Raw genomic sequence first — 25,444 nt, 5'->3', positions numbered from 1 at the left:
TAAGCGCAATAGTATTTTTCAAATATTCTATAAAAATTATATGAAATAAAAAAATAAACCATTTAAAATAATATAACTTAAATTAAATAAAATCTGTATAAATAATAATTTAAAACTTAAAAAAATCCATTGTTAATGTGAAAAATTTATATTATAAAAATAAAAAAATTGGTATTAATATATAATTTTGTTTCTGATTACTTCACACTAATTTTATACACACTTCTCTCTCAATCATAAATTATGGACTTCTATAGAATTTTATACAATCATGGATAAATCATGGGCCTTTTTCAAGTTTCATGTAAGACTATGATAAATCATGAGAATTTTTTTTGTGAGTTATGTACATCACGTAAAACCTATCAAAATCATGGGCCTTTTATGTTTATGTGTAAAATTTTTAAAATACCCATGATTTATATTAAAAATTAGAGGACCAAATTATAACCATTTTACTTTTAGGACAATTTGGTAGTTTTAGTGTTGATATGATTTATAGGTTTAATTATTTTATCTGTCCCTATAGTTTTATTGAATTTTTAAATAGATCTTTGTACTTTTTTTTATCAGGTTTTGTAATTAAGTCCTATCGTGACAAAAATATTGAAATTAACGAAATATTCGATTAAATAAAATGAATATGCCTAACACTTTACTGAATATTCTGGATAGTTTAATAGAATATTTTATTAATTCTAATATTTTAGTCACGGTAGGGACTTAGTTACAAAATCCGATATGGTATAGGAACTCAATTGAAAAGAAAAAAAGTATAGCGACTTAATTAAAAATTCAGTAAAATTATAGTAATTGACAGAATAATTAAACCTGATTTATATAAGTAAATTATCCTTTATTTTTATTATATTAAATTATTAATTTAAATTATATCTATTTAAATTTTTGGATAATTAAACTAGACTAGATAAGTAGATTTTAAAATGAAATATTTGGTTGACTCTTAAAATTTAAAAGAAATAATGATCATAGTAGACATAAATACTATAAAATAAAGACAAAAATTCTGAAAATGAATTATCTCTATTTCATAATCATTTTTAACTAATAAAATCCTATAATCCCCAAGAAAGTAGGGATGGAGATAGGGGTGGCAACGGGGCAGGTAGGAGCGGATTTTTGGCTCTACCCGACTCCGCCTCGTCGTACAACAACTCGCATAGAACTCGCCCTATTTCTATCCGCGGGTAGTAAAACGTTGAGCTCTAATCCGCCTCACTCCTATAATTATTAAAATCTAATAAATAAAATTAAATTTCAAAATTTATATAACCATCATCACATACATAACATAAATTAAAGTAAAAATTTAAATATGATACAATATTATTAATCATTTACTAATTATTTTACATATATTATACATTAAAATTATATATATTATATATATAGCGGAGCGGGTGGGGGCGGGTATTACCTAAACCCGACCCCGCCCCGTCCCTCCTAAAAACCTCCCGGCTAAAAGCCCATCTCAGTGCAGGGTGGATAATTACCCCCCAAACGAATAGGGGCGGAATGGGTACTCGCGGATTTGGATAGTATTACCATCTCTAGATAGAGACATATATTCACTTTTTATTTGGATTTAAAAATTACAGTTGGTTCAAAATTGGCATAAGATAAAGATATTTTAAAATTTTAAAATTTATTTTTAATTTAAATTATTCCTCCTGTCTTTATATTTTTTATTATGCAAATCAAATATTATCTTTCTGTTAATAAAATCTACTCATTTAAATATATAATTAGATACTATCCCATAGTACAAAAATTAACTACTTTTATCAACATAAAATTTAATTAAATGTCGGAACAAAAATTGCATTTATTTGTTGTTGTTCCAAGACTCAAACTAGTAGAATTGTGAGTCACAAAAGAAAACAATAAATCTTTTTTTTTTGTATTTTTTCTTCTCTAATAAATAACGATAGATGACCTTAGACCGTTAAATGGAGGATGTGTATAATGAGTGAGTGCTAATGATATTAAAATTTAGTTTGAGAATTGCATGTGACAAGATGTCAAAGGGTTATACAAAAGTAAGTGACAGATTATTTTTTGTTATTATTAAGATTATTTGGCATAGTAAAAATATAAAAAATTTTGAAAATAAAGTGCCTCAAATTAATAATAGTTGGAAGCATGTTAATACATTTGTAAATCAATAGGGTGCAGTAAGATTAAAATTTCGGTGTCTGCGTATTCTATGTCGTGTTTTATATATGTATTAAATTTAATCATTAAATTTTGAAAAAATAACAATAATACCTACGTACCTTCATTTTAAAAATTATTTTTCTATATATTATCCTAATATATAGCAAAACTTTATTTAAATTTTGTTTTATAAATATTTATAAAATCATAAACAATATTAAAAACACAAAAGATAGATTTTATATGATTTTCGGTGATACAACTAATTAATATAAATAACACAAGGTAACGAACTAACACAAAACTGAGTTCATAATTCACAAGAAGAGTCAAAAGAACTAGTCTGCAAGTATTCAAAACTTTGTATATTGATAAATAATGTTATTTGATCATTATATCTAATATTTGATGTTGATACAAGAGTAAGAAAAAGTAATCAAAGATGAGTAGTTTACAATGGAAGAAATTGAAAGTCTTGGGAGCAGATTTTTATGGCACTGTTTATTTTGCAACTGTTGTTGATACACAAACACCGTATCAGAGCTTCATTACTGTGAAGAGCTCTATTCCCAGGCTGGCATTCTCACTAAAGAAAGAAAAGCAAATTTTTAAATCATTGTGCAAAGGTGAAAGTGGTGGTTGCGAAGAAATCATTCGATGCTTTGGAACTGAGGCCACAAGAAACCTCTTCTGGAGACCGACGTGAGCGTCTATACACGCATGATTGTTAAAGGGCTTTCACATATTCATCGCAAAGAAATCGTCTATTGTGATCTCAAACCGAAGAACATTCTTCTGTTTCATTCATTAGACAAAGAGAGTGCAAACTATCAATTGAAGATCGCGAATTTTCGATTATCTAAGACCAAAAAGGAGGAAGCAGATGTCGTGGTTTGGAAGTCCAAGCCTAGAGGTACGTCGTCGTACTTGTCGTCGGAGGCATTTTCCAGTCATATTGATACTCCGATAGATATATGGGCACTTGGCTGCATAGTAGTTGAAATGCTAACTGGATTGTCTGCACGGGGTGAGAGCTTTTTGCGTACTGAGGAGTATTTGAGGTTCTTCGTTGAGTATCTTGAACTATCATCCAAGAAGTCAAAAGGAATCAGTATTTTCTGTTATGATTTTTTGAAAAAGTGTTTTATGAAGGATCCTACCAAGAGGTGGACTGCTGAGATGCTTCTTGATCATCCTTTCCTTTATATCACACTTTTTCATTCATATCATTCATTTCTTTATGGTTCATGTAGTTAGAGAAATTATGATATTGTAAGATTGAATTGTGATTTTGTTTATTGTGTCCCTTATCCAAGGGCCTGATGGCTATGCCGTAGGATCTCTTGGGTCAAGTTGTCTTCTTCTCCTTGATGGTTTTGCCAAAAGAGAGTTGGAATCGGGCAGGATTAGGAAATAGAAAAGTTATACAAAGTATTGAAGAATAATGAGTCTCTTTCTTAACATTTATGGTTTGTAAGATTTAATAAACTATGTTAATAATAGTAGTTTTGTTTGCTATTTGTGCTTTGGTGTTATCAGTTCCTTTTTATGTTTCATTTTTCTTTTTCTTTCTTCCTTTTATAATCCTGCTTTCAGTATATGATCAAATAAATAATGGATGACACAAGCGGTAGTTATTTGACTTATTTAAAGATAATGTCCTAGGTTTGATCCTTAAGAACTAAATGTATGGTGTATGCAATGTTTTGTAGCTAATTTTTTATTTACTGAAAGATAAATTGAGAGATGTTAGGTGATTTATATTTTTTTAACTAAAATTATTAACCGTTTAATATTTACATAACGTTTAGTATACTAAAAATATCTCATATGAGGCAAAGATACATCTCTTTACCATTAAAATTTGGTGGAATGCAAATTGAATAAGTTCAACACTTGATTCATTACTTTAGTTTACAAGAGTGATCTTTCTGAGAGAACAAGACGCAAAATCTTTATATTGATTACTGAACATAGAACTGCATTCCAACAAAATTGATACATACCTCATTCATCTCTTCATATAAGTTACCAAATAAAAACAAAAACTAAATAGACCCTAATTATCATGTCTCTGTTTAGAATTGCTATCTTGATTAAGGCCTAATCCTAATTGGTTTTAGTAGCATGACAAAAATATGCCCTGAATTATTATCACTAGTGATGATGTTGTCTTGACTAGAATTCTCAGCAGGGTGGTGCTAGGGAGCCAATGGCCTAAGCGTATAATGTGTACAATGGGTTAAATCTTTGGTCCATGAATAAAATGAACATCACCCATACTATTCAGAATAACCATCTGGATACCAGGAATAATAAACATCTCATGTCATAAAATCACTCATCCCAAAAACTTAAGTTGATTTTGGAGTTCACAAAGGATCGAACCTTTGACCTTTCAGATCTAGAACTCTAATACCATGTCATGAACCCACTCATCCCAAAAACGTAACTTGACAGGACAATATAACAATAATTATCATATCTCTAATACTTCCTAAACCTCCATTGTACACATTGTACGCTTAGGCCATTGGCTCCCTATACTTTCTCTTTTGTATATTCTCGCTTGACCTCCTTTTATATCACTCTTTAAGGCTTTGTTTGGATATATAAAATAAAATAGAAGGAAAGAAAATAAGAGGAAGAAAAATGAGAGAAAAGAAAATAGAAAGAAAAGTAGAGTTATTTTAGAGAAAATGAGAGGAAAGAAAAGTGGTGAAAGGAAAATAAATGGAAAAATTCATTTTCCTTTATTTGGATACCAAAGAAAATGAGAAGGAAAGAAAATTTTGGTGTGGGTCCAACAAAAAAATTTTTCATCCATTAAAAGCATGAAAACAAGAAGAAAAATGTTATTTTTGGTATATTTACAATATTGCCCCTAATTCTATTATTAATAATAATTATTAATATAAATTTAGTTTTAATAGTTTTAATACATTATTATAATAAAGATTTATATTTAAACATTATATATGTATTAGATAAATAATTTATAAAATTATAATATTTTATAATATTCATAAAATGCAATAAAACATAAATAAATAAAAATATTTATACTTTATTTTATTATAAGGGCATTAATATAATTTTATATCATTATGATTTTCTTTCTTCTCACTTTTCTTCTTATCCAAACAAAAAAAAAATTTCTTTCTATTTTCTTTCCATTCATTTTCTCTTCATCCAAACAACACATAAGTGAAATTCAAATGAAAACAATGATTCTTTTGTCATCTTGCCATAATCATTTTTTTTTACTTTCATTATTCAGTAACTTCTTCTTTTTATATTTAGAATTTAGTAACGTCAATAGTTTGTTGATATACAAATTCTTCATGCTTATAAAATGAGAATCTGATTTTAGTTTTTCCTAGTTCGTATAATAAGCTACAGCATATTCTGTACTAGTATAATGACAACATAAATTATTGTATGTTTTCCTTGTAATATATACAGCTGCTTCATTCTACTTTTAAGCTGTTTTGGTTGTAGCTTTTATTTGTGCAGCTTTTCTCTCTTTTGTATAGTTTGGTACCTTTCTGATTGTTAACTTGAATTTGCGCAAATTAACTCTGAAAGAATTGAACTAATGACCTTGTGCAACTCAATTTCACTTGAACCTGTTAGAGGTATAACCATTCATGTTGCCCCTTCTTATTAGATATCATGACAAAATCGATATATAAAGAAATTATGGTCATTTCTAAATGTGATTTTATTGGTTAGTTTTTCTTTCTCAAAGTATTGAGTTTGTGGTTGGTGTAATTTTAGTTGATCACTCCTTGCAGATAGCTTCAAAGAGGAAAAAAGTCACAGATGATCCAAAGTCTATCATGTCTGCGGCATTTGTTTCATTTAAAACACGATGGGGTGCCGCTGTATGTGCTCAAACTCAACAAACTAGAAACCCAACACTCTGGTTGACTGAATGGGCTCCAGAGCCACGAGATGTATATTGGCGAAACCTGCCAATTCCATACTTTTCCCTCTCTGTCAGGAGGTTAATCATGGCCGTTGCTTTCTTCTTCCTCACTTTCTTTTTCATGATCCCAATATTATTTGTTCAAACACTTGCAAGTATTGAGGGAATCGAAAGGACTGCACCATGGTTGAAGCCACTTGTTACTGTGTGAGTCTAATATCATATTTGGACCTCTGAAACAGAATCTCTCACATCACTATTCAATTGAATTTACTTATACAAACTTACATCTTTGTGTAGCCCTTTCATTAAGTCATTCATTCAAGGTTTTCTACCTGGGATCGTGTTGAAGCTTTTCTTAATCTTTCTTCCCACAATACTGATGATCATGTCCAAATTTGAAGGCTTTGGATCTATATCATCTCTTGAAAAGAGATCAGCTTCTAGGTATTATCTGTTCAATTTTGTGAATATATTTCTTGGGAACGTACTCACTGGATCGGCATTTCAACAGCTGAACTCTTTCGTTCACCAACTAGCCAATCAGTAAGACATTCATAATAAAAGTTTTTCTTTGCAAGTTAATTTTTATATTGCAAGTTAGATAAACATGTCTTTGGTCAATATATTAGATTACTTCTCATTATATGAAATGGGCATTTCTTGCTTCTGTAAACACTCCTGCTATTTGAGAATCATTGTTTTGTGTTGTGTTGTTCACTGTGTAATCATCTTTGTTAGAAATCAGGATATAACCATATCATATCAAAGAGTCTCAAATATAAATAGATGCTAATATTCCTCTCATGTAAGATACATCACATAAGAGTAATATACTCTCCCTCATCAGCTTAGTTACTATTTACTCTATTATTTCATGGTTACTCGTGGATTTTAGTAGTCTTGGTCAATAATTTCCCTTACCTAATTGTTAAAGCTCGTATACATATATTGCATTAGCATATGTCGGTAACATTAAACACTTGCTACATTTTTTCTGGCAGATATCCTATAACAATTGGCACTACGATTCCTTTAAAAGCAACTTTCTTTATAACTTATATCATGGTTGATGGATGGTAATTTAATGTGTTTGATATCTCCAAATTATTGGAGGCACTATATTGGAAAGGGGTACCAATTTTTGACATGGGCAGCCATATGAGCAGAGTGGATGTCGGCTGGGGGTCTCCAACAGTTCATAAAATGGGTACCAGGTTTGATAATTAATTGATTATATGTTGTACTTGATTTTATGCATTATTGTCAAGAATTCTTTGATCTCTTCTTCTAATTGTTTGGTAGAAAGTTTGAGGAGGTACTTCTCCTATATTTAGTCTTGAGATTTTATCTTACATACCTTCTATAATTGTTATAGTGTTATGGCAAATTATAATGCCTTGTTCTGCAACAATAGTTTAGTGTCTTATAACTAAGTATCAAAAGTCATATATATCACTGGTTTAAGTGTGTATTTGATTGTTTAATTAGACTAAAACATTGTTATTTATCCTTATGCAGATTGTTGACTCAATAATATCGCATGGATGAATTCCGTGGAAGGACAGAGTGAAAAATAGAATCCTAGGATTGGACTTATTTTTATTTGAGGCAAACATTTTTTTAAATTTGACTATGTAATTTTTAGCAAGAAATTTACTATGTTGATATTTTTATAAAGATATTATTTTGTTTTCCAGTTAATTTTATTGTTTTTGCCACAAGTTTATATTCAATAGATGAAAAATATGAATATTTATAGCATTAAAAAAATTCAAAAAAGGCAAAAAAATTTATCTTTAAAATTAAACAAAAAATTCAGCATTTTTTAAAAGGATTTTTTTTAATTTGTATTGAAAATAACGGCGGTTTTATAACCGCCGCAAATAGTTATAAATAAAAAACGTAAAAACATTGCGGCGGTTATGAACCGCCGGTAAAAAGTGAACTAAATCCTATACTTGTATATCGCGGCAGTTTAAAACCGCCGCTAAATTAGTTGCCACAAAATACTGATTCAACGGCGGTTATACCAGCGGTTGTTGAAAACCGCTGCAAAACCTAATCCCGGCACCCATAACCAGGACGGTTCACTGAATCGCCGGCCTTTGATTTTGCGAAAAAACCGCCGCTAAGCAGTGCCTATGCTGTAGTGATTATAAGTTCAGGAACCACTTTGATATTTAATTCGAATAAAATATGTCAAGTATACTTTTATACACATATTTGTATACATACAACAAATAATACAATTTTTTTTATTATAACATTTATCCTTCTTTTAAAAGATATAATAATAACAATGACTAAAAAAAATAATAACTAAATTTAATATAACACTCTTATTATTAGAATATCATGACTTAAACATGATATCCTAATCATAAAGGTGTTACAAAAATAACCAACAATTTATTGTAGTTCAAGATTTCTTGACTTGTATTTATAATGGGAGCCTGTTAAAGTGACGTTGGAATCACTTTTTTTCTTCGTTATAAATTGATTCCTTAAAATGTTCAAGTAAAAGTTTATTTTGCCTAGTACAATGCTTTTAATAGATTTGATAATTTTTTTTGTACTTGTGCATGAGAGGAAAAAAAAAACCTTTTTTTTTTTACAATTGTTTTAACATATTGAGTACATCGTATTTTATAGCCAAAATATATAATTGTGGAGATGATACTTTTTCGAAGGTCTTGCCTTGACTTGTATCTTAGGCTTCGTTTAATTTGTTTACTCTGAGATAACGATATAAAGATATAAAATTATATTTGATAGATAAGACATGAATAAAAATATTAAATTAATGTATTTTGTGTTCTTCCTGATAAAAAAAGATATAAAAACATTAATAAGAAATATAACTTATTTTTTATTTTGTTTTCATTATTTCTATCAGATTTTTATAATTATATTTTTCTTGCTAAACTTTTTATATGAAAAAAAAAAGAGTAAATTAGACTTTCATAATTTATTTTAATTTATCATCAAACAAAATAAAAGAACACTAATTTTTGTGTCTCTATTTTAGTATCTTGTTCTCAATGTTTCGTTTTATCTTATCAGAATCAAATATAATCTTACTGTTGAAATCCAAAAGATGTATTTTACTCTTGTGAGATAGGTTTTGAACACAGATTTATGCTCTAAAGTATGTGTGCATTAAATACATACTTCTTACGTCTTATTTATATTAGCACCGAGATATCATAAATTGACTTTTGATGATTAACAAAATTAAATATAATTTAATAATTTTGTTAATGTGCAATCAAATATTTGCTCAAATGTGACAAAATGCACTAAAAAACTTTCCTTAAATAATATAAGTAAACTAGGTACCCTTTGAAATTGAGTAAGCGGAAATCTAAATAAAAACAATTTTATAAGATAAGTTGAGTAGTAATCAGCCTACCTCATCAACTACATACCTTGATCATCTCATAAGAAAATTACACGCCTTAGAAATTTATTGTTCTATCTCAAGTTTGAAAAGAGGTAAAGGCGCGAAAACTACCTAACTCAAAATCGTCCTCGGAAAAATGATGTATTTTGACTTCAACTTTTGAATTCAAACTTGCTCATTAATCTAAGTAGTTTTAAAAAAGTTTTCTATTTTATCTTTTATAAAGTATGCTAGGAATATTCTAAAATGGAAAAATGTGTTGACATAAGCAAAAGGCACACAAGGACAACAACTATAAGAGATTTTAAACAACTCTTTCTCATCTCAAAACTATATAAGCAAAGTCTTGGAACCTCTACAAGTGATGAAGACATTTGAGAGGAGCTTATACTAAAAAAAATTTTCATAGAGTAACTTCTCATTTTTATTCCGTAAATTTCATACCTATGAAAAACTTAGAAAATATAGTTCTAGTCCAGATTTGTATTATACATCTGCTTTAGATAATTTTTGTGTGAGTCTAAAAAGACTTTGTTGTATACTGATTATTTGTTAAGCTATATCTCATAGCAGTATAGAATTAGTATTTAAAAGTTGTGAAGTTAAAAAATTCAACAATACTCTTATATTGTTGTAAATCCAAGTACTCAAAAATATTTAGAAACTTATGAGAATTATCTGAGAATCTAAAAAAGATTCGTCAACTAAGTTATAGAAGTTCACCCGTTGAGTATTTAGATTTCACATCCTCGATCAATTTGTGATCTTTAGTCCTAAGAAAGACTAAGAAAAGAATATCTAAAGTTTTCAGGTTAAGTTGTAGTTTAGTTAGAGTCTTGTCTAAGAAAATCCAAAAAATATCTAAGGTTCTTGATTGATAAAGTATCCAATTAAGTCACTTTTTATCCTGAAAAGACTTGAATAAATACTATCTAAAGTTCTTAGATCAAGTTGTGGCTTAGTCTGAGTCTTGCTTAAGAAGATCAAGAGAATATTTATGATTTTTGGTTGGTGAGGTATCTAATAGAGTCACTTCTTAGTCTAAGAAGACTTGAGGCAATAATATCTTAAGTTCTTATATTGGTGAGGTATCTAATCTAAGTTTTGTCCGAGAAGGTCTGTAGAACATCTAATATTCTTAAATTGAGTTGCTATTCAATGTCAGTCATTCGTAGTCCTGCAAAGGTTTGAGAAAATAATATCTAAAATATTTAGACTATGCTAAGGTACAATCTAAGTCAAAGTAATAACCTAAGAAGATTCAATGCAAATAATATTATTTGTACATCAAACCAATATACATTAATATGCACCTTTTTTAAACCCTTATATAACTCTTTATATTTTATGCCTAAATTTATCCTTGTTAAGATATGTTCAGTTATGTTTTATTCATGCCTTGGATTCTTCTTTGATTGAATTTGAAATTCTTTATGAACTTCTAAAACAACCTCACAGTCTGAAGTACCTCATATAGTATTTTCAAAACAAATATATCATCGTATTGTTTTAAATAACTATTGTTAAGTTAGAATTGATTTTGAGTATATAAATATAATGATAAATGTTTATTGAGTTAAAAGTCCAAATATGGTCTAGTGTGGGTGATAGTGGTATAGACCCAATACTTCATCTCTCAATCCAATACATATTGCTTCAGCAAATTTTTACAATACTAAAAATTATGGATATCAACCTATTGCATTTAAAGAATAAGAATCAGAACTAAGATAAAAGAAAAAGGAGATTCTGCATTTACAAAGAGAAGAAAAAGGAAAAGAGATATTTAGCATAATTATAGAGAATGAGAGACAACAAAGACACAAAAACAGTAACACCTCACTAAAGATAGCAAAGGATCAAAACTCAGAGGTTGGTAGAATAAATACAACATGCATGACAATAAAAGTAGTGGAGAAAGTTCAAGAACATTAGAGGTGATGGAGCAGCTTCTCAAACAAACAGAGATAGTGGAGCAAAATAAAAAAGCATTGCATGTCTAGGAAGATAGCTACAACGGGCAGAATCAACAAAAAAATTGAAGAGGCAGTGATGGAATTTGCACAACAAGCTTCATACTGTAAAGCTGAACTCTCATCAATATTGGAAGGCAAAGAAAATAGAGTGAAGAAAAAATTCAAAGCATTATCTCGCTATGCAGAATTATTTTCCTTCTTCTTAAGTTTCATTTTAGATTTTTTTTTGTTATGACTATTTGATGTTAATATTTCTGTATTGAAAAAAAAGCAATTTAAGGTTGGTGCAGAAATTATAACCCACAAACTAACCGGCAAGTGTACCGAGTCGTACCAAGTAATACCTCAGGTGAGTGAGGGTCGATCTCACGAGAATTGATGGACTAAAAAACAATGGTTGATTAATTTACTTAGACAAACAAAAAATGGTTTTGAAGATTCAAAAGCATAAACAATAAATTCAAAATTTTAGAAAGACATGCAAGTAAATAAGTTGGGAGAAACAATATGAAGAAGGCAGTTAAGGCTTTAGAGTTATCTATTTTCCAGATTGACTTTTCTTATTAATTTATTTTAATCATACAAGATTTAATTCATGGCAAACTATATGTGATTAGACTCTAATTCCGTAGACCTTTCTAGTCTCCTCTAAAATTCATCAACCGCCAATTTCTTGGTCAATTAATTCCAATTAGAGGGTGAAGTTTAATTCTAGTTATTATGCCACAAAAATTCTAATTATCCAAATATAAGAGGATTATATGTCACGTATCCTGTTAAGTCCAGATAATTAGAATTTAGGAGAAATTGTTTTCAAACTATTTTTCAAGTAAAGAGCTTTTTCAAGTTATACAAGAACTCAATTAGAAAGAGGGTCATACTTCCGTTCCACCCAAATTCATAAGATAAAGAACAAAAATAATTCTTGAAATATAAATCAAAATATGAATTAAAATAGAAAAAAATAGTATCAATCCATACAATAGACAGAGCTCCTAACCTTAACAGTGGAGGTTAAGTTGCTCATAGTTCAGAGAGAAAAACTAGGATTCAGGTAAACTGTAAAGTGTGGAATGAAAATTGGAATAGAATTGAATCAAATCTCCTAGAAGAAAAGTTTTTTCTTTTTATATCTAATCCTAATTAATTTAAAAATCTATTTTCTAAAATTAAAATAATATCTTTTCCTATTTTAAAATCAAATTTGAATTTAAATCAAAATTAGTTATAACAATCAGCAAGTCTTCAATTGATGGATGGGGACCACTTGCTTCACTGGATCCACGCCTAACTTGGCAAAGAGCTGCGCCTTACTTGAGTGCCAAAATGGAGCCCAGAAATCACCCCCAGCGTTTTCTGCGTTTTCTGCAAGTGGGGCATGTCGCGCATACACGTCAGTCATGCATACGCGTCGATGGTCTTCTTTGAGTGTCACGTGTACGCGTCAGGTACGCGCACGCGTCGCTGCACAAATCTCCAAATCACGCGCACGCGTCAGGTACGCGCACGCGTCGCTCCTCGCTGATCATCTCCTTTAATTCTTGTGCTCCTTCCATTTGTGCAAGCTTCCTCTCCATCAAATCCAGCCAAATGCTACCTAAAATAAGCAAAATTGCACGAGACTCAAAGTAGCATCCATAGTGGCTAAAAGATAATTAATTCTTGATTAAACTCAACAATTTAAGGCAAATTCACTAGGAAAAGATAAGAAGGATGCTCACGCATCAAAACACCAAACTTGAATTGTTGCTTGTCCTCAAGCAACCAAAACTAATATAAGCGTAGGATGTGAATTTGCATGAGAGTGAAAGTTCAATTAAACTCATGTCTCTTCTTGAAGTGGGGTTTACAACTGCAATCCTGAATTGGTTTGGCATCTCACTATCCTTTGAATCAGAAGAATGTTACTGTCATTCGGAATTAGAATCCGGATAATATTATGAATTCTCTAGTCTTTTATATTTCAGTTTAATCCTTGAACATAGCAAATTTCCTTTGATTTTCTTTTCTTTGGTGTTTTGCACCTTGAGTCTTGCCGTGACTTTAAATGTTTTGTCTCAAGTTTTACTTGACACAAAAACACCATAAGCACTTAACTGGGGAACTCTCTTTAAGTTCTGGTTTTTTTTTTCTTTCAGTTACTCCCAGACAGTGGTGCTCAAAGCCTTTGGCATACTCTGTTAAATACATTTGATCTCGACTCTTAGTGTCCTGTCTCAAGGATTACTTGACACAATCACACCACAAGCATATGACTAGGGAAACAACTCTTTGAGCTTTTAATAATGTCTGACCTCCCTAGTCATTGATGCTCAGAGCCTTGGACTTTGCTTTTATAGTTTTTTTTTTTTTTTGCTATTTTTTGTTTCAAGGATTAAATTGTTGTTTATTTCAGAGAAGTCATAATAATTCTCTAAATTCCTGTTCCTTATACATCAACATCTTTTGATTCAAATTCAAATATGCACTGTTCATGTCATGCATTCAGAGTCACAGAAAATACCACCACATTTGGATAAATGAGACTTCTCTTAAAATTAAACTCAATTTCTCATGCAATACATCACTTCTTTTTCTTTTGAATTCAAGCTTAGTGAGTAATACATGAGATAAATTTTATTATTATTATTATTATTATATATATATATATATATATATATATATATATATATTAAGATAAAAGCACTAAAAATCATGCAAGCAATCAAAGCAACAGAAACTAGAAGACAACAAAATAAAAATGAAAGAAAAATAGAATGAAAGAAACTCAACCACCTCAGTTATACTAGTAGCCATCTCATTCCTCCATGAAGAACATTCATCTCCCTTTGGTGCTAAACAAAAAAGCCATAAGCGAAGGGCCAACACCAAACTTAAAAGTTTACTTGTCCTCAAGCAAAGAAAAACTGAAAACAGAGAGGGACATAAAAACAATTAGTGTGATAAAATAAGTATAAAAGGATAAAAGAATAAGGAAGAATTAGGATTTGGGATGGAGAGAGAATAATTGAAATCTGGGCGGCGCGCTGGGTAAGTGATGCGGCGCGATCGACGCGTGCGCGTCAGGCACGCGCACGCGTCGTTGGCCACATGGTGAGGGTGACGCGTACGCGTCAGGGAGGCGGACGCGTGGGTTGAGTTGCGCGGCTAGCACAGTACCAGCACGAGACTAGCATAACTTTCGGCCATGCACCCATTCACGTCAATTTTTCAAGGCACGTGTGTGCGTCAGGCACGCGCACGCGTGGGTGGTCCGTGAACCAGAGGGACGCGTACGCATCTGGTACGCGTACGCGTGGGTGAGCTGGTGTGCGATGCACAGTTCCTGCACAACTCGAGCGCAACTTACGGCATATTTTCTCTTCTCTCACTCTTTCTTCTTTTTCTTTTTTTCTTTTTTTTGAAATATTCGGTTCCTATTCTAAAATAGCTGCATGATCAAAACACACGTAAAACGAAAGAAAAACAGTAAAAACTCAATAAAAATAAAATAAATAAGAAAACCACTACTACGAAAAACAACTAAGGATACGAAATTATCGGGTTGCCTTCCGACAATCGCTTCTTTAATGTAACTAGCTTGACACTTGATTGTTGAATTTTCTTTCTCTTCTTCCAGTTGGTTAAAAGAAATGACTCCAAGGGGGGAGAGGTGAAGATTAGTGCCCCCTGATAATAAGTCCTCCTAACAAGCTTTCTTTTATTGTGATTAGCTTGATTCACCTTGCTTGTTGGGGTAGAGGTTGGATTATTTTTTGCTGACCTTTTCTTCTTCATGGATACTTTTTTCTGTTTCTTGGTCACAATCCCGCTTTCAGTACTTTCTTTGGTTGCCTTCATTTCTTTGATTTCAAAATTTGGGTGTTGTGTGATGGTTAGAGTGTACCCTTCATCAAGAACTTCTTGAGTTGGTGGTTCAATAAACTCGCCCTCTATGCCACTCTCTGCTTCATTGGAGTGTAGATTCCCATAATTGTTTTCACTCTTTACAACCTCCTTTCTTTGTGCATCTTTTTCCTTTGTTGGTGCATCTTCCTCCTTTGTTTTTGTATCTTCCTCTTCTTCCATGTATAAGGGTAGAAAATTCTCTAATTCATTGGAGTATGAACTCCTTCGATTGATTTCCTCACTTTCTTTTATAGGATCTTGCATTATATCTCTTGGAAAGGAATTTGCATGTTCCTCTTCCTGGGACTTGATAATCAACTGCACATATTTCTCTACATTTTTGACACTCGTCTTGATATCATGTATGAATTCTTTCATGAGATGCTCAAGATCTTATGGTGGCTCTTGATATGAATAAGAAAGAGATGATGGTTCTTGATAAGAGTAAAAAGAGGATGGTTCTTGGTATGAATAGGGAGATGGTGGCTCTTGATATGGGTAGAAAGATGATGGTTCTTGATATGGATAGAGAGGTGGTAGTTTTTTGTATGAATAGGGAGATGGTAGCTCTTGGTATAGATAGGGAGATGGTGGTTCTTGATAGTTGGAACATAGAGCACTGAAGTTTCTTTGGTTTTGACTTTGCCAACTAAAATTTGGGTAGTTCCTTCATCCACAATAATAAGAGTCACTCCCTGGGTGTGAGTAGTAACCCATGTGATCTCTCTCCATTATTTTTCCTTAGCACAAAACACCAAACAGAATTAAACGCACCATGTGGTAAATAGGCAAGCAAAGAAAAAAGAATATAAAGGAAATTTAAACTCAATAAATAAAATAACTAGGAAGAATAAAACAACTAAGGGGACACCAAACTTAATTCCAGAAATTAAGAGAAAAGAAAAAAATTTAAATAAAAGAAATCAAAATATATATATTTTAATTTTAAAGAAATAAGTTAAATGAAATTAAAGCAAAAACGCCTAATCTAAGAAATCAAACAACCGGTAGTTGTTAATCACTATCAATCCTCGAGAACGGTGCCAAAAATTTGGTGCGGAAATTATAACCTACAAACTAACCGGCAAGTGCACCGAGTCATACCTAGTAATACCTCAGGTGAGTGAGGGTCAATCCCACGAGGATTGATGGATTAAGCAACAATGGTTGATTAATTTACTTAGTTAGACAAATAGAAAATGGTTTTGAAGATTCAAAAGCATAAACAATAAATTCAAAATTTTAGAAAGACATGCAAGTAAATAAGTTGGGAAAAACAATATGAAGAAGGCAGTTAAGGCTTCAGAGTTATCTATTTTCTGGATTGACTTTTCTTATTAATTATTTTAATCATGCAAGATTTAATTCATGGCAAACTATGTGACTAGACCCTAATTTCTTAGACCTTTCTAGTCTCCTCTAAAATACATCAACCGCCAATTCCTTGGTCAATTAATTCCAATTGGAGGGTGAAGTTTAATTCTAGTTATTATGCCACAAAAATTCTAATTATCCAAATATAAGAGGATTGATGAGCGGATAATTTATACGCTTTTTGGCATTGTTTTTATATAGTTTTTAGTAAGTTTAAGCTACTTTTAGGGATGTTTTCATTAGTTTTTATGTTAAATTCACATTTCTGGACTTTACTATGAGTTTGTGTGTTTTTCTGTGATTTCAGGTAAATTCTGACTGAAATTGAGGGATTTGAGCAAAACTCTGAAAAAGGCTGACAAAAGGACTGCTGATACTGTTGGATTCTGACCTCCCTGCACTCGAAATGGATTTTCTGGAGCTACAGACCTCCAATTGGCACGCTCTCAACGGCGTTGGAAAGTAGACATCCAGGGCTTTCCAGCAATATATAATAGTCCATACTTTATTCGAAGAATGACGACGCAAACTGGCGTTAAACGCCAAGTACACGCTCCTTTCTGGAGTTAAACGCCAGAAAAACGTCATAATCCGGAGTTGAACGCCCAAAGCACATCACAACTCGAAATTCAACTCCAAGAGAAGCCTCAGCTCGTGGATAGATCAAGCTCAGCCCAAGCACACACCAAGTGGGCCCCAGAAGTGGATTTATGCATCAATTACTTACTCATGTAAACCCTAGGAGCTAGTTTATTATAAATAGGATGATTTACTAATGTATCAATCATCTTTTGATCTCAGTTTTGTTTTATTCTTCATCTTAGGAGATCATTGATCACGTTTTGGGGGCTGGCCATTCGGCCATGCCTGGACCTCTTGCTTATGTATTTTCAACGGTGGAGTTTCTGCACACCATAGATTAAGGGTGTGGAGCTCTGCTGTACCTCAAAGATTAATGAAGTTCTATTTTCTTTTATTCAATTCTCTATCTTATTCTTATTCCAAGATATTCATTCGTACTCAAGAACATGATGAATGTGATGAGCTAATAACTCTCATCATCATTCTCACTTATGAACGCGCGTGATTGACAACCACTTCCGTTCTGCGTGTAACAAGGCTTGAATGTATATCTCTTAGATTCCCCAACAGAATCTTCGTGGTATAAGCAAGATAGATGGCGGCATTCATCTAGATCCGGAAAGTCCAACCTTGTCTGTGGTGTTCCGAGTAGGATCCTGGGAATCCGGAAAGTCTCACCTTGTCTGTGGTATTCCGAGTAGGATTCCGTTCATGAATGACTGTGACGTGCTTCAAACTTTAACCTGCTGGGCGTTAGTGACAAACGCAAAAGAGGGATTCTATTCCAGTAGGAGCGGGAACCAACCGGTGATTGGCCGTACTGTGACAGAGTGCGTGCATAGCTTTCACTGCGAGGATGGGATGTAGCTATCAACCATGGGTGATGCCTCCAGACTGGTTAGCTGTGCGAGTGACAGCCGTGCAGGTTATTTCCCCGAGAGGAATGAAAGTAGCCACAGCTGATAGTGAACCCCTATACAAAGCTTGCCATGGAGAGGAGTAAGAAGGATTGGGTAGAAGGAATAGGAGAGCAGGCGTCCTAGAGCTCTACAGCACCTCCATTCCGCTTATCTGAAATTCCTACCAATGAATCTGCATAAGTATTTCTATCCCTTTTATTATTCCTTTTTATTTATTATTCCAATAATCACAATTCCCCTTTAATCTCCCTAACTGAGATTTACAAGGTGACCATAGCTTGCTTCATACCAACAATCTCTGTGGATTCGACCCTTACTCACGTAAGGTTATTACTTGGACGACCCAGTACACTTGCTGGTTAGTTGAACGGAGTTGTGAATTCCACCAGAGCCATAATTAGAACATTGATCACAAATGATACAAGAATTTGAATCACAATTTCGTCCACCAAGTTTTTGGCGCCGTTGCCGGGGAACAATCAATTTCGAACAACAATTCAAACAATTGTTTCCAACCCACAATGGTGCCTAGTTTTTAATCCGGCAACAACACCAAGTTTTTGGCGCCGTTGCCGGGGATTGTTCGAGTATGGACAACTGACGGTTCATCTTGTTGCTCAGATTAGGTAATTTTCTTTTCAAAAATCTTTTTCAAAAATTTTTCTTTTATTTTTCGTTTTTACAAACTTTATTTTCGAAAATAATTAATAAAAATCCAAAAAAAAATTAGAAAATCATAAAAATCAAAAATATTTTGTGTTTCTTGTTTGAGTCTTGAGTCAATTTTTAAAGTTTGGTGTCAATTGCATGCTTTTAAAATTTTTCTTGCATTTTTTTCGAAAATTCCTGCATTCATAGTGTTCTTCATGATCTTCAAGTTGTTCTTGATAAGTCCTCTTGTTTGATCTTGATGATTTCTTGTTTTGTGTCTTTTGTTGTTTTTCATGTGCATTTTTGCATTCATATTTTTCATGCATTAAAAATTTCTAAGTTTGGTGTCTTGCATGTTTCCTTTGCATCAAAAATTTTTCAAAATCATGTTCTTGATGTTCATCATGATCTTCAAAGTGTTCTTGGTGTTCATCTTGACATTCATAGCATTCTTGCATGCATCTTGTGTCTTGATCCAAAATTTTCATGTTTTGGGTCATTTTTGTGTTTTTCTTTAAAAATTCAAAAATAAAAAATATCTTTTCCTTATTTCACTTCAAAATTTCGAAATTTTGGGTTGACTTGGTCAAAAATTTTCAAAATTAGTTGTTTCTTACAAGTCAAGTCAAAATTTCAATTTTAAAAAAATCTTATCTTTTCAAAATCTTTTTCAAAAATCATATCTTTTTCAATTTTCTTTATAATTTTCGAAAATTTCAAAAATCTTTTTCAAAATATTTTCAAAATCTTTTTCTTATCTTTACAACATATTTTCGAAAATTAGCTAATAATTAATGTGATTGGTTCAAAAATTTGAAGTTTGTTACTTTCTTGTTAAGAAAGGTTCAATCTTTAAGTTCTAGAATCTTATCTTGTAGTTTCTTGTTAGCTAAGTAATTTTTAAAATTAAATCTTTTTCAAAATATCTCTTTTAAATCTTTTTATCTTTTATGTTATCTTTTTCAAAAATCTTATCTTTTTTCAAAATTTGATTTTAAAATATCTTATCCAACTTACTATCTTCTTATCTTTTGATTTCAAATCTTTTTCAATCAACTAACTAACTTTTTGTTTGTTTCTTATCTTTTTCAAAACCACTTAACTACTTTTCCCTCTTCTATTTTCGAAAATATCTCTCTCTTTTTCAAAAATTCTTTTTAATTAATTAATTGTTTCATATTTAAACTTTAAATTATAATTTTCGAAAACTACTAACTTCTTTTTTTAAATTTATTTTCGAAATTCTTCCTTCTCTCCTCCTCTTCTATTTAATTAATTAATTACTAAAACTTCTCTTCACCTCTCTTCTTCTAAAAACCGAACCTCCTTCCTCATTCTTCTACCTCTTTCTTTTTCTACTAACATAAAGGAATCTCTATACTGTGACATAGAGGATTCCTTCTTCTCTTTTTTTTTTGTGTTCCCTTTTCTTTCATATGAGCAGGAACAAGGACAAAGGCACTCTTGTTGAAGTTGATCCAGAACCTGAAAGGACTCTGAAGAGAAAATTAAAAGAAGCTAAATTACAACAATCCAGAAGCAACCTTTTAGAAAATTTCGAACAAGAGGAAGAGATGGCCGAAAATAATAATGATAATGCAAGGAGAATGCTTGGTGACTTCACAAAGCCAACATCCAAGTTTGATGGAAGAAGCATCTCCATTCCTGCCATTGGAGCCAATAACTTTGAGCTTAAGCCTCAACTAGTTGCATTAATGCAACAAAACTGCAAGTTTTATGGACTTCCATCTGAAGATCCTTACCAGTTTTTAACTGAGTTCTTGCAGATCTGTGACACTGTAAAGACAAATGGAGTTAATCCTGAAGTCTACAGACTCTTGCTTTTCCCTTTTGCTGTAAGAGACAGAGCTAGAGTATGGTTGGATTCTCAACCCAAGGATAGCCTGGACTCATGGGTTAAGCTTGTCACTGCATTCTTAGATAAATTCTTTCCTCCTCAAAAGCTGAGCAAGCTGAGAGTGGATGTTCAAACCTTCAAACAAAAAGATGGTGAATCCCTCTATGAAGCTTGGGAAAGATACAAGCAGCTGACAAAGAGATGTCCATCTGACATGTTTTCTGAATGGACCATATTAGATATATTCTATTATGGTCTCTCTGAATTTTCGAAAATGTCATTGGACCATTCTGCAGGTGGATCTATTCACCTGAAGAAAACGCCTGAAGAGGCTCAAGAACTCATTGACATGGTTGCAAACAACCAGTTTATGTACACCTCTGAGAGGAATTCCGTGAACAATGGGGTACCTCAGAAGAAAGGAGTTCTTGAAATTGAAGCTCTGAATGCCATATTGGCTCAGAACAAAATGTTGACTCAACAGGTCAACATGATCTCTCAGAATCTGAATGGACTGCAACATGCATCCAATAGTACTAGAGAGGTAGCTTCTGAAGAAGCTTATGATCCTGAAAACCCTGCCATGGCAGAGGTTAATTACTTAGGTGAACCCTATGGAAACACCTATAATTCATCATGGAGAAATCATCCGAATTTCTCCTGGAAGGATCAACAAAAACCCCATCAAGGTTTTAACAATGGTGGACGTGCAAGGCTGAATAATAGTAAGCCATATCCATCATCTTCTCAGCAACAGACAGAGAACTCTGAACAAAACAGTTCTAATTTAGCCAACATAGTCTCTGATCTGTCAAAGGCCACTTTCAGTTTCATGAATGAAACCAGATCTTCCATTAGAAATCTGGAAACACAAGTGGACCAGCTGAACAAGAAAGTTATTGAAACTCCTCCCAGTATTCTCCCAAGTAATACAGAAGAAAATCCAAAAGGAGAGTGCAAGGCCATTGATTTAATCAAAGAGGCCGAATGCACTAGGGAGGAGGAGGACGAAAATCCTAATAAGGAAGACCTCCTGGGACGTCCCTTAAGCAAGAAGGAGTTTCCTATTAAGGATCCAAAGGAATCTGAGGCTCATCTAGAGACCATAGAGATTCCATTAAACCTCCTTCTGCCATTCATGAGCTCTGAAGACTATTCATCCTCAGAAGAGGATGAAGATGTGATTGGAGAGCAAGCTGCTCTATATTTAGGAGCTATCATGAAGCTGAATGCCAAACTGTTTGGTAATGAGACTTGGGAAGGTAAACCTCCCTTACTCATTAGTGAACTAGACACTTGGATTCAGAAAACTCTACCTCAAAAGAAACAAGATCCTGGCAAGTTCTTAATACCTTGTACCATTGGCACCATGAGCTTTGAAAAAGCTCTATGTGATCTGGGGTCAGGGATAAATCTTATGCCACTCTCTGTAATGGAGAAGATGGGGATCATTGAGGTACAACCTGCCTTGTTCTCATTACAATTGGCAGATAAGTCCATAAGACAAGCTTATGGATTAGTAGAGGACGTGCTAGTAAAGGTTGAAGGCCTTTACATCCCTACTGATTTCATAATCCTAGATACTAGGAAGGAAGATGATGAATGCATCATCCTAGGAAGACCTTTCCTAGCCACAGCAGGAGCTGTGATAGATGTCAACAGAGGTGAGTTAGTCCTTCAATTGAATGGGGACTACCTTGTGTTTCAAGCACATGGCCATCCCTCTATGACAAAAGAGAGTAAGCATGAAGAGCTTCTCTCAGTTCAGAGTCAAGAAGAGCCTCCACAGTTAAACTCTAAGTTTGGTGTTGTGAGGCCACAACCAAACTCTAAGTTTGGTGTTCAAACCCCATATCCAAACTCTAAGTTTGGTGTTGGGAACACTACACACTAAATTGACCTGATCACTATGTGGCTCCATGAGAGCCACTGTCAAGCTATTGACATTAAAGAAGCGCTTGTTGGGAGGCAACCCAATTTTATTCATCTAATTTTATTTTATTTTGTTTCTTTGTTATTTTTGTGTTTTATTAGGTACATGATCATGAGGAGTCACGAAAAAAATCAAAAAAAATTAAAAACAGAGTCAAAAACAGAAGAAAAAAAAATTTTTCACCCTGGAGGCGCACAGGCTGGCGTTCAACGCCCAGAAGGAGCATCTTTCTGGCGTTCAACGCCAGAACAGAGCATCTTTCTGGCGTTGAACGCCCAAAACAAGCAACAACCTGGCGTTTAACGCCAGGATGCGCACACAGAGGACAATCTGGCGCTGAACGCCAGAAACAAGCATGAAACTGGCGTTCAACGCCAGAATCATGCATAACATGGGCGTTTAACGCCCAGAACTAGCATCAATGGGCGTTTGAACGCCAGAATGATGCATCAAGGCATGTTACATGCCTATATGGTGAAGGAATGGTATTTGTTTTCACCTCAGGATCTGTGGACCCCACAGGATCCTCACCTTAGGATCTGTGGACCCCACAGGATCCCCACCTACCACATTTCTTTTAATCCTAATCACATTCTTCTAATCCAAATCTCATTCTCAATGTCACACTTCCCAAAAACCTTCACCTATCACCTCAATTCCTCTTCCCAATTCCCCCATTCACCATTCACATCATACCCCTCTTCCCCATACACCCCACCTACCCCCACTACTTTCAAATTCAATTTCCCACCCTTTCCCACCCAACATGGCCGAACCTATACCCTCCCCCCTCCCTATAAATACCCTTCTTTTCTTTTCCATTTTCACACAACACAACCCCACATTCTCCCACATAGCCGAACCCTCTCTTCTCCCTCTCTACCATATTTTCTTCTTCTTCTTCTACTCTTCTTTTCTTTTTTGCTTGGGGACAAGCAAATTTTAAGTTTGGTGTGGTAAAAAGCCTAAGCTTTTTGATTTTCATTCACCATCAATGGCACCCAAGACCGGAATTTCCTCAAGAAAAGGGAAAGGGAAAGCAAAAGCTTCCACTTCCGAGTCATGGGAGAAAGAGAGATTTATCTCCAAAAGCCATCAAGACCACTTCTATGATGTTGTGGCAAAGAAGAAAGTGATCCCTGAGGTCCCTTTCAAGCTCAAGAAAAATGAGTATCCGGAGATCCGACATGAAATTCAAAGAAGAGGTTGGGAAGTCTTAGCCAACCCCATGCAACAAGTCGGAATTCTCATGGTTCAAGAGTTCTATGCCAATGCATGGATCACTAGAAACCATGACCAAAGTATGAACCCAAGCCCAAAGAATTATCTCACAATGGTTAGGGGGAAATACTTGGATTTTAGTCCGGAGAATGTGAGGTTGGCGTTTCATTTGCCTATGATGCAAGGTGATGAACACCCCTACACTAGAAGGGTCAACTTTGATCAAAGGTTGGACCAAGTCCTTAGGGACATTTGTGTGGAAGGCGCCCAATGGAGAGTTGACTCCAAAGGCAAGCCAGTCCAACTAAGAAGACTGGACCTCAAGCCTGTAGCTAGAGGATGGTTGGAGTTCATTCAAAGATCCATCATCCCCACAAGCAACCGATCTGAAGTTACTGTGGATCGAGCCATCATGGTTCATAGCATCATGATTGGAGAAGAAGTAGAGGTTCATGAAGTCATAGCCAATGAACTCTACAAAATAGCTGACAAGCCTTCATACATGGCACGGCTAGCATTCCCTCACCTCATATGCCATCTATGTTATTCAGCCGGAGTTATCATAGATGGAGATGCCTCCATAGAAGAAGACAAGCCCATCACCAAGAAAAGGATGGAGCAAACAAGGGAAGTTCCTCACGGCCCTCAAGGAGAACATGAGGAAGTTCATCATCAACAATTGCCTCATGAAATGCACTTTCCTCCCAACAACTATTGGGAGCAACTTAGCACCTCCTTGGAAGATTTGAGCCATAATGTGGAACAACTAAGGGTGGAACACCATGAACACGCCCTCACTCTTCAAGAAATAAGAGAAGATCAAAGAACAATGAGGGAGGAGCAACAAAGGCAAGGAAGGGACATAGAAGAGTTGAAGAACATCATTGGTCCTTCAAGAAGAAGACGCCACTAGAGGTGGATTCATTCCTTGTTCTTTATTTCTTTCTGTTTTCGGTTTTTAATTATTATGTTTATCTATGTTTTGTGTCTTTATTTCATGATCATTAGTATGTAACCATGCCTTAAAGCTATGAATAAAATCCATTAGTCCTTCACCTATCTTAAAAGAAAAATGTTTTAATTCAAAAGAACAAGAAGTACATAATTTTCGAAATTATTATTGAACTTAGTTTAATTATTTTGATGTGGTGACAATGCTTTTGTTTTCTGAATGAATGAATGAACAGTGCATATGTCTTTGGATCTTGTTGTTTATGAGTGTTAAAATTGTTGGTTCTTGAAAGAATGATGAACAAAGAGAGATGTTATTGATGATCTGAAAAATTCATGGAATTGATTCTTGAAGCAAGAAAAAGCAGTGAAAAAAAAAAAAAAAAAAGAAGAGATCTAAAAAGAGTATATAGAAAAAGAAGGAGCAATAGAAAAAGCCAATAGCCCTTAAAACCAAAAGGCAAGGGTAAAAAGGATCCAAGGCTTTGAGCATCAATGGATAGGAGGGCCCAAGGAAATTAAATCCAGGCCTAAGCGGCTAAACCAAGCTGTCCCTAACCATGTGCTTGTGTCAT

At 33.5% G+C, this 25,444-nt stretch overlaps 2 protein-coding genes across 5 annotated transcripts; both read left to right on the top strand.

Moving 5' to 3' along the window:
• Positions 1-2,898: 2,898 nt before the first annotated feature.
• Positions 2,899-3,435, top strand: LOC130939951 (mitogen-activated protein kinase kinase kinase 20-like). Its single transcript, XM_057868012.1, has one exon. It carries the CDS (start codon positions 2,899-2,901, stop codon positions 3,433-3,435), a length of 537 nt encoding a protein of 178 aa, XP_057723995.1.
• Positions 3,436-5,678: 2,243 nt separating this feature from the next.
• LOC130942138 (CSC1-like protein At1g62320) lies at positions 5,679-7,761 on the top strand. Of its 4 annotated transcripts, none has more exons than XR_009070818.1 (5): positions 5,679-5,816; positions 5,976-6,316; positions 6,410-6,655; positions 7,114-7,326; positions 7,631-7,761. XR_009070818.1 is itself a non-coding variant. In XM_057870834.1 (4 exons), the coding sequence occupies exons 2-4, from the start codon at positions 6,021-6,023 to the stop codon at positions 7,190-7,192; spliced, it is 621 nt and encodes a 206-aa protein (XP_057726817.1). In that variant the 5' UTR covers positions 5,679-5,816; positions 5,976-6,020; the 3' UTR covers positions 7,193-7,718. The 4 variants fall into 4 exon arrangements, 2 of the variants coding, with proteins under 2 accessions (XP_057726817.1, XP_057726818.1); XR_009070819.1 differs by having other exon boundaries at positions 7,114-7,319; positions 7,631-7,672; XM_057870834.1 differs by having other exon boundaries at positions 7,114-7,718.
• The last annotated feature ends 17,683 nt before the right edge of the window (positions 7,762-25,444 follow it).

Source organism: Arachis stenosperma, chromosome 7 (assembly GCF_014773155.1).
Source record: "Arachis stenosperma cultivar V10309 chromosome 7, arast.V10309.gnm1.PFL2, whole genome shotgun sequence".
Taxonomy (NCBI): Eukaryota; Viridiplantae; Streptophyta; class Magnoliopsida; order Fabales; family Fabaceae; genus Arachis; species Arachis stenosperma.
Note: the sequence above shows the minus strand (reverse complement) of the source record. Positions and strands in the feature narration are given on the sequence as shown.

What these genes read in the sequence shown, in the direction of transcription:
- LOC130939951 (XM_057868012.1), top strand. Translation starts at nt 2,899, where the DNA reads ATGATTGTTAAAGGGCTTTCACATATTCATCGCAAAGAAATCGTCTAT.
- LOC130942138 (XM_057870834.1), top strand. Translation starts at nt 6,021, where the DNA reads ATGTCTGCGGCATTTGTTTCATTTAAAACACGATGGGGTGCCGCTGTA. An exon ending in TTGAAGCCACTTGTTACTGT is followed by an intron (nt 6,317 to 6,409) that starts GTGAGTCTAATA and finishes ATCTTTGTGTAG; the next exon opens with CCCTTTCATTAAGTCATTCA. An exon ending in GTTCACCAACTAGCCAATCA is followed by an intron (nt 6,656 to 7,113) that starts GTAAGACATTCA and finishes TTTTTCTGGCAG; the next exon opens with ATATCCTATAACAATTGGCA.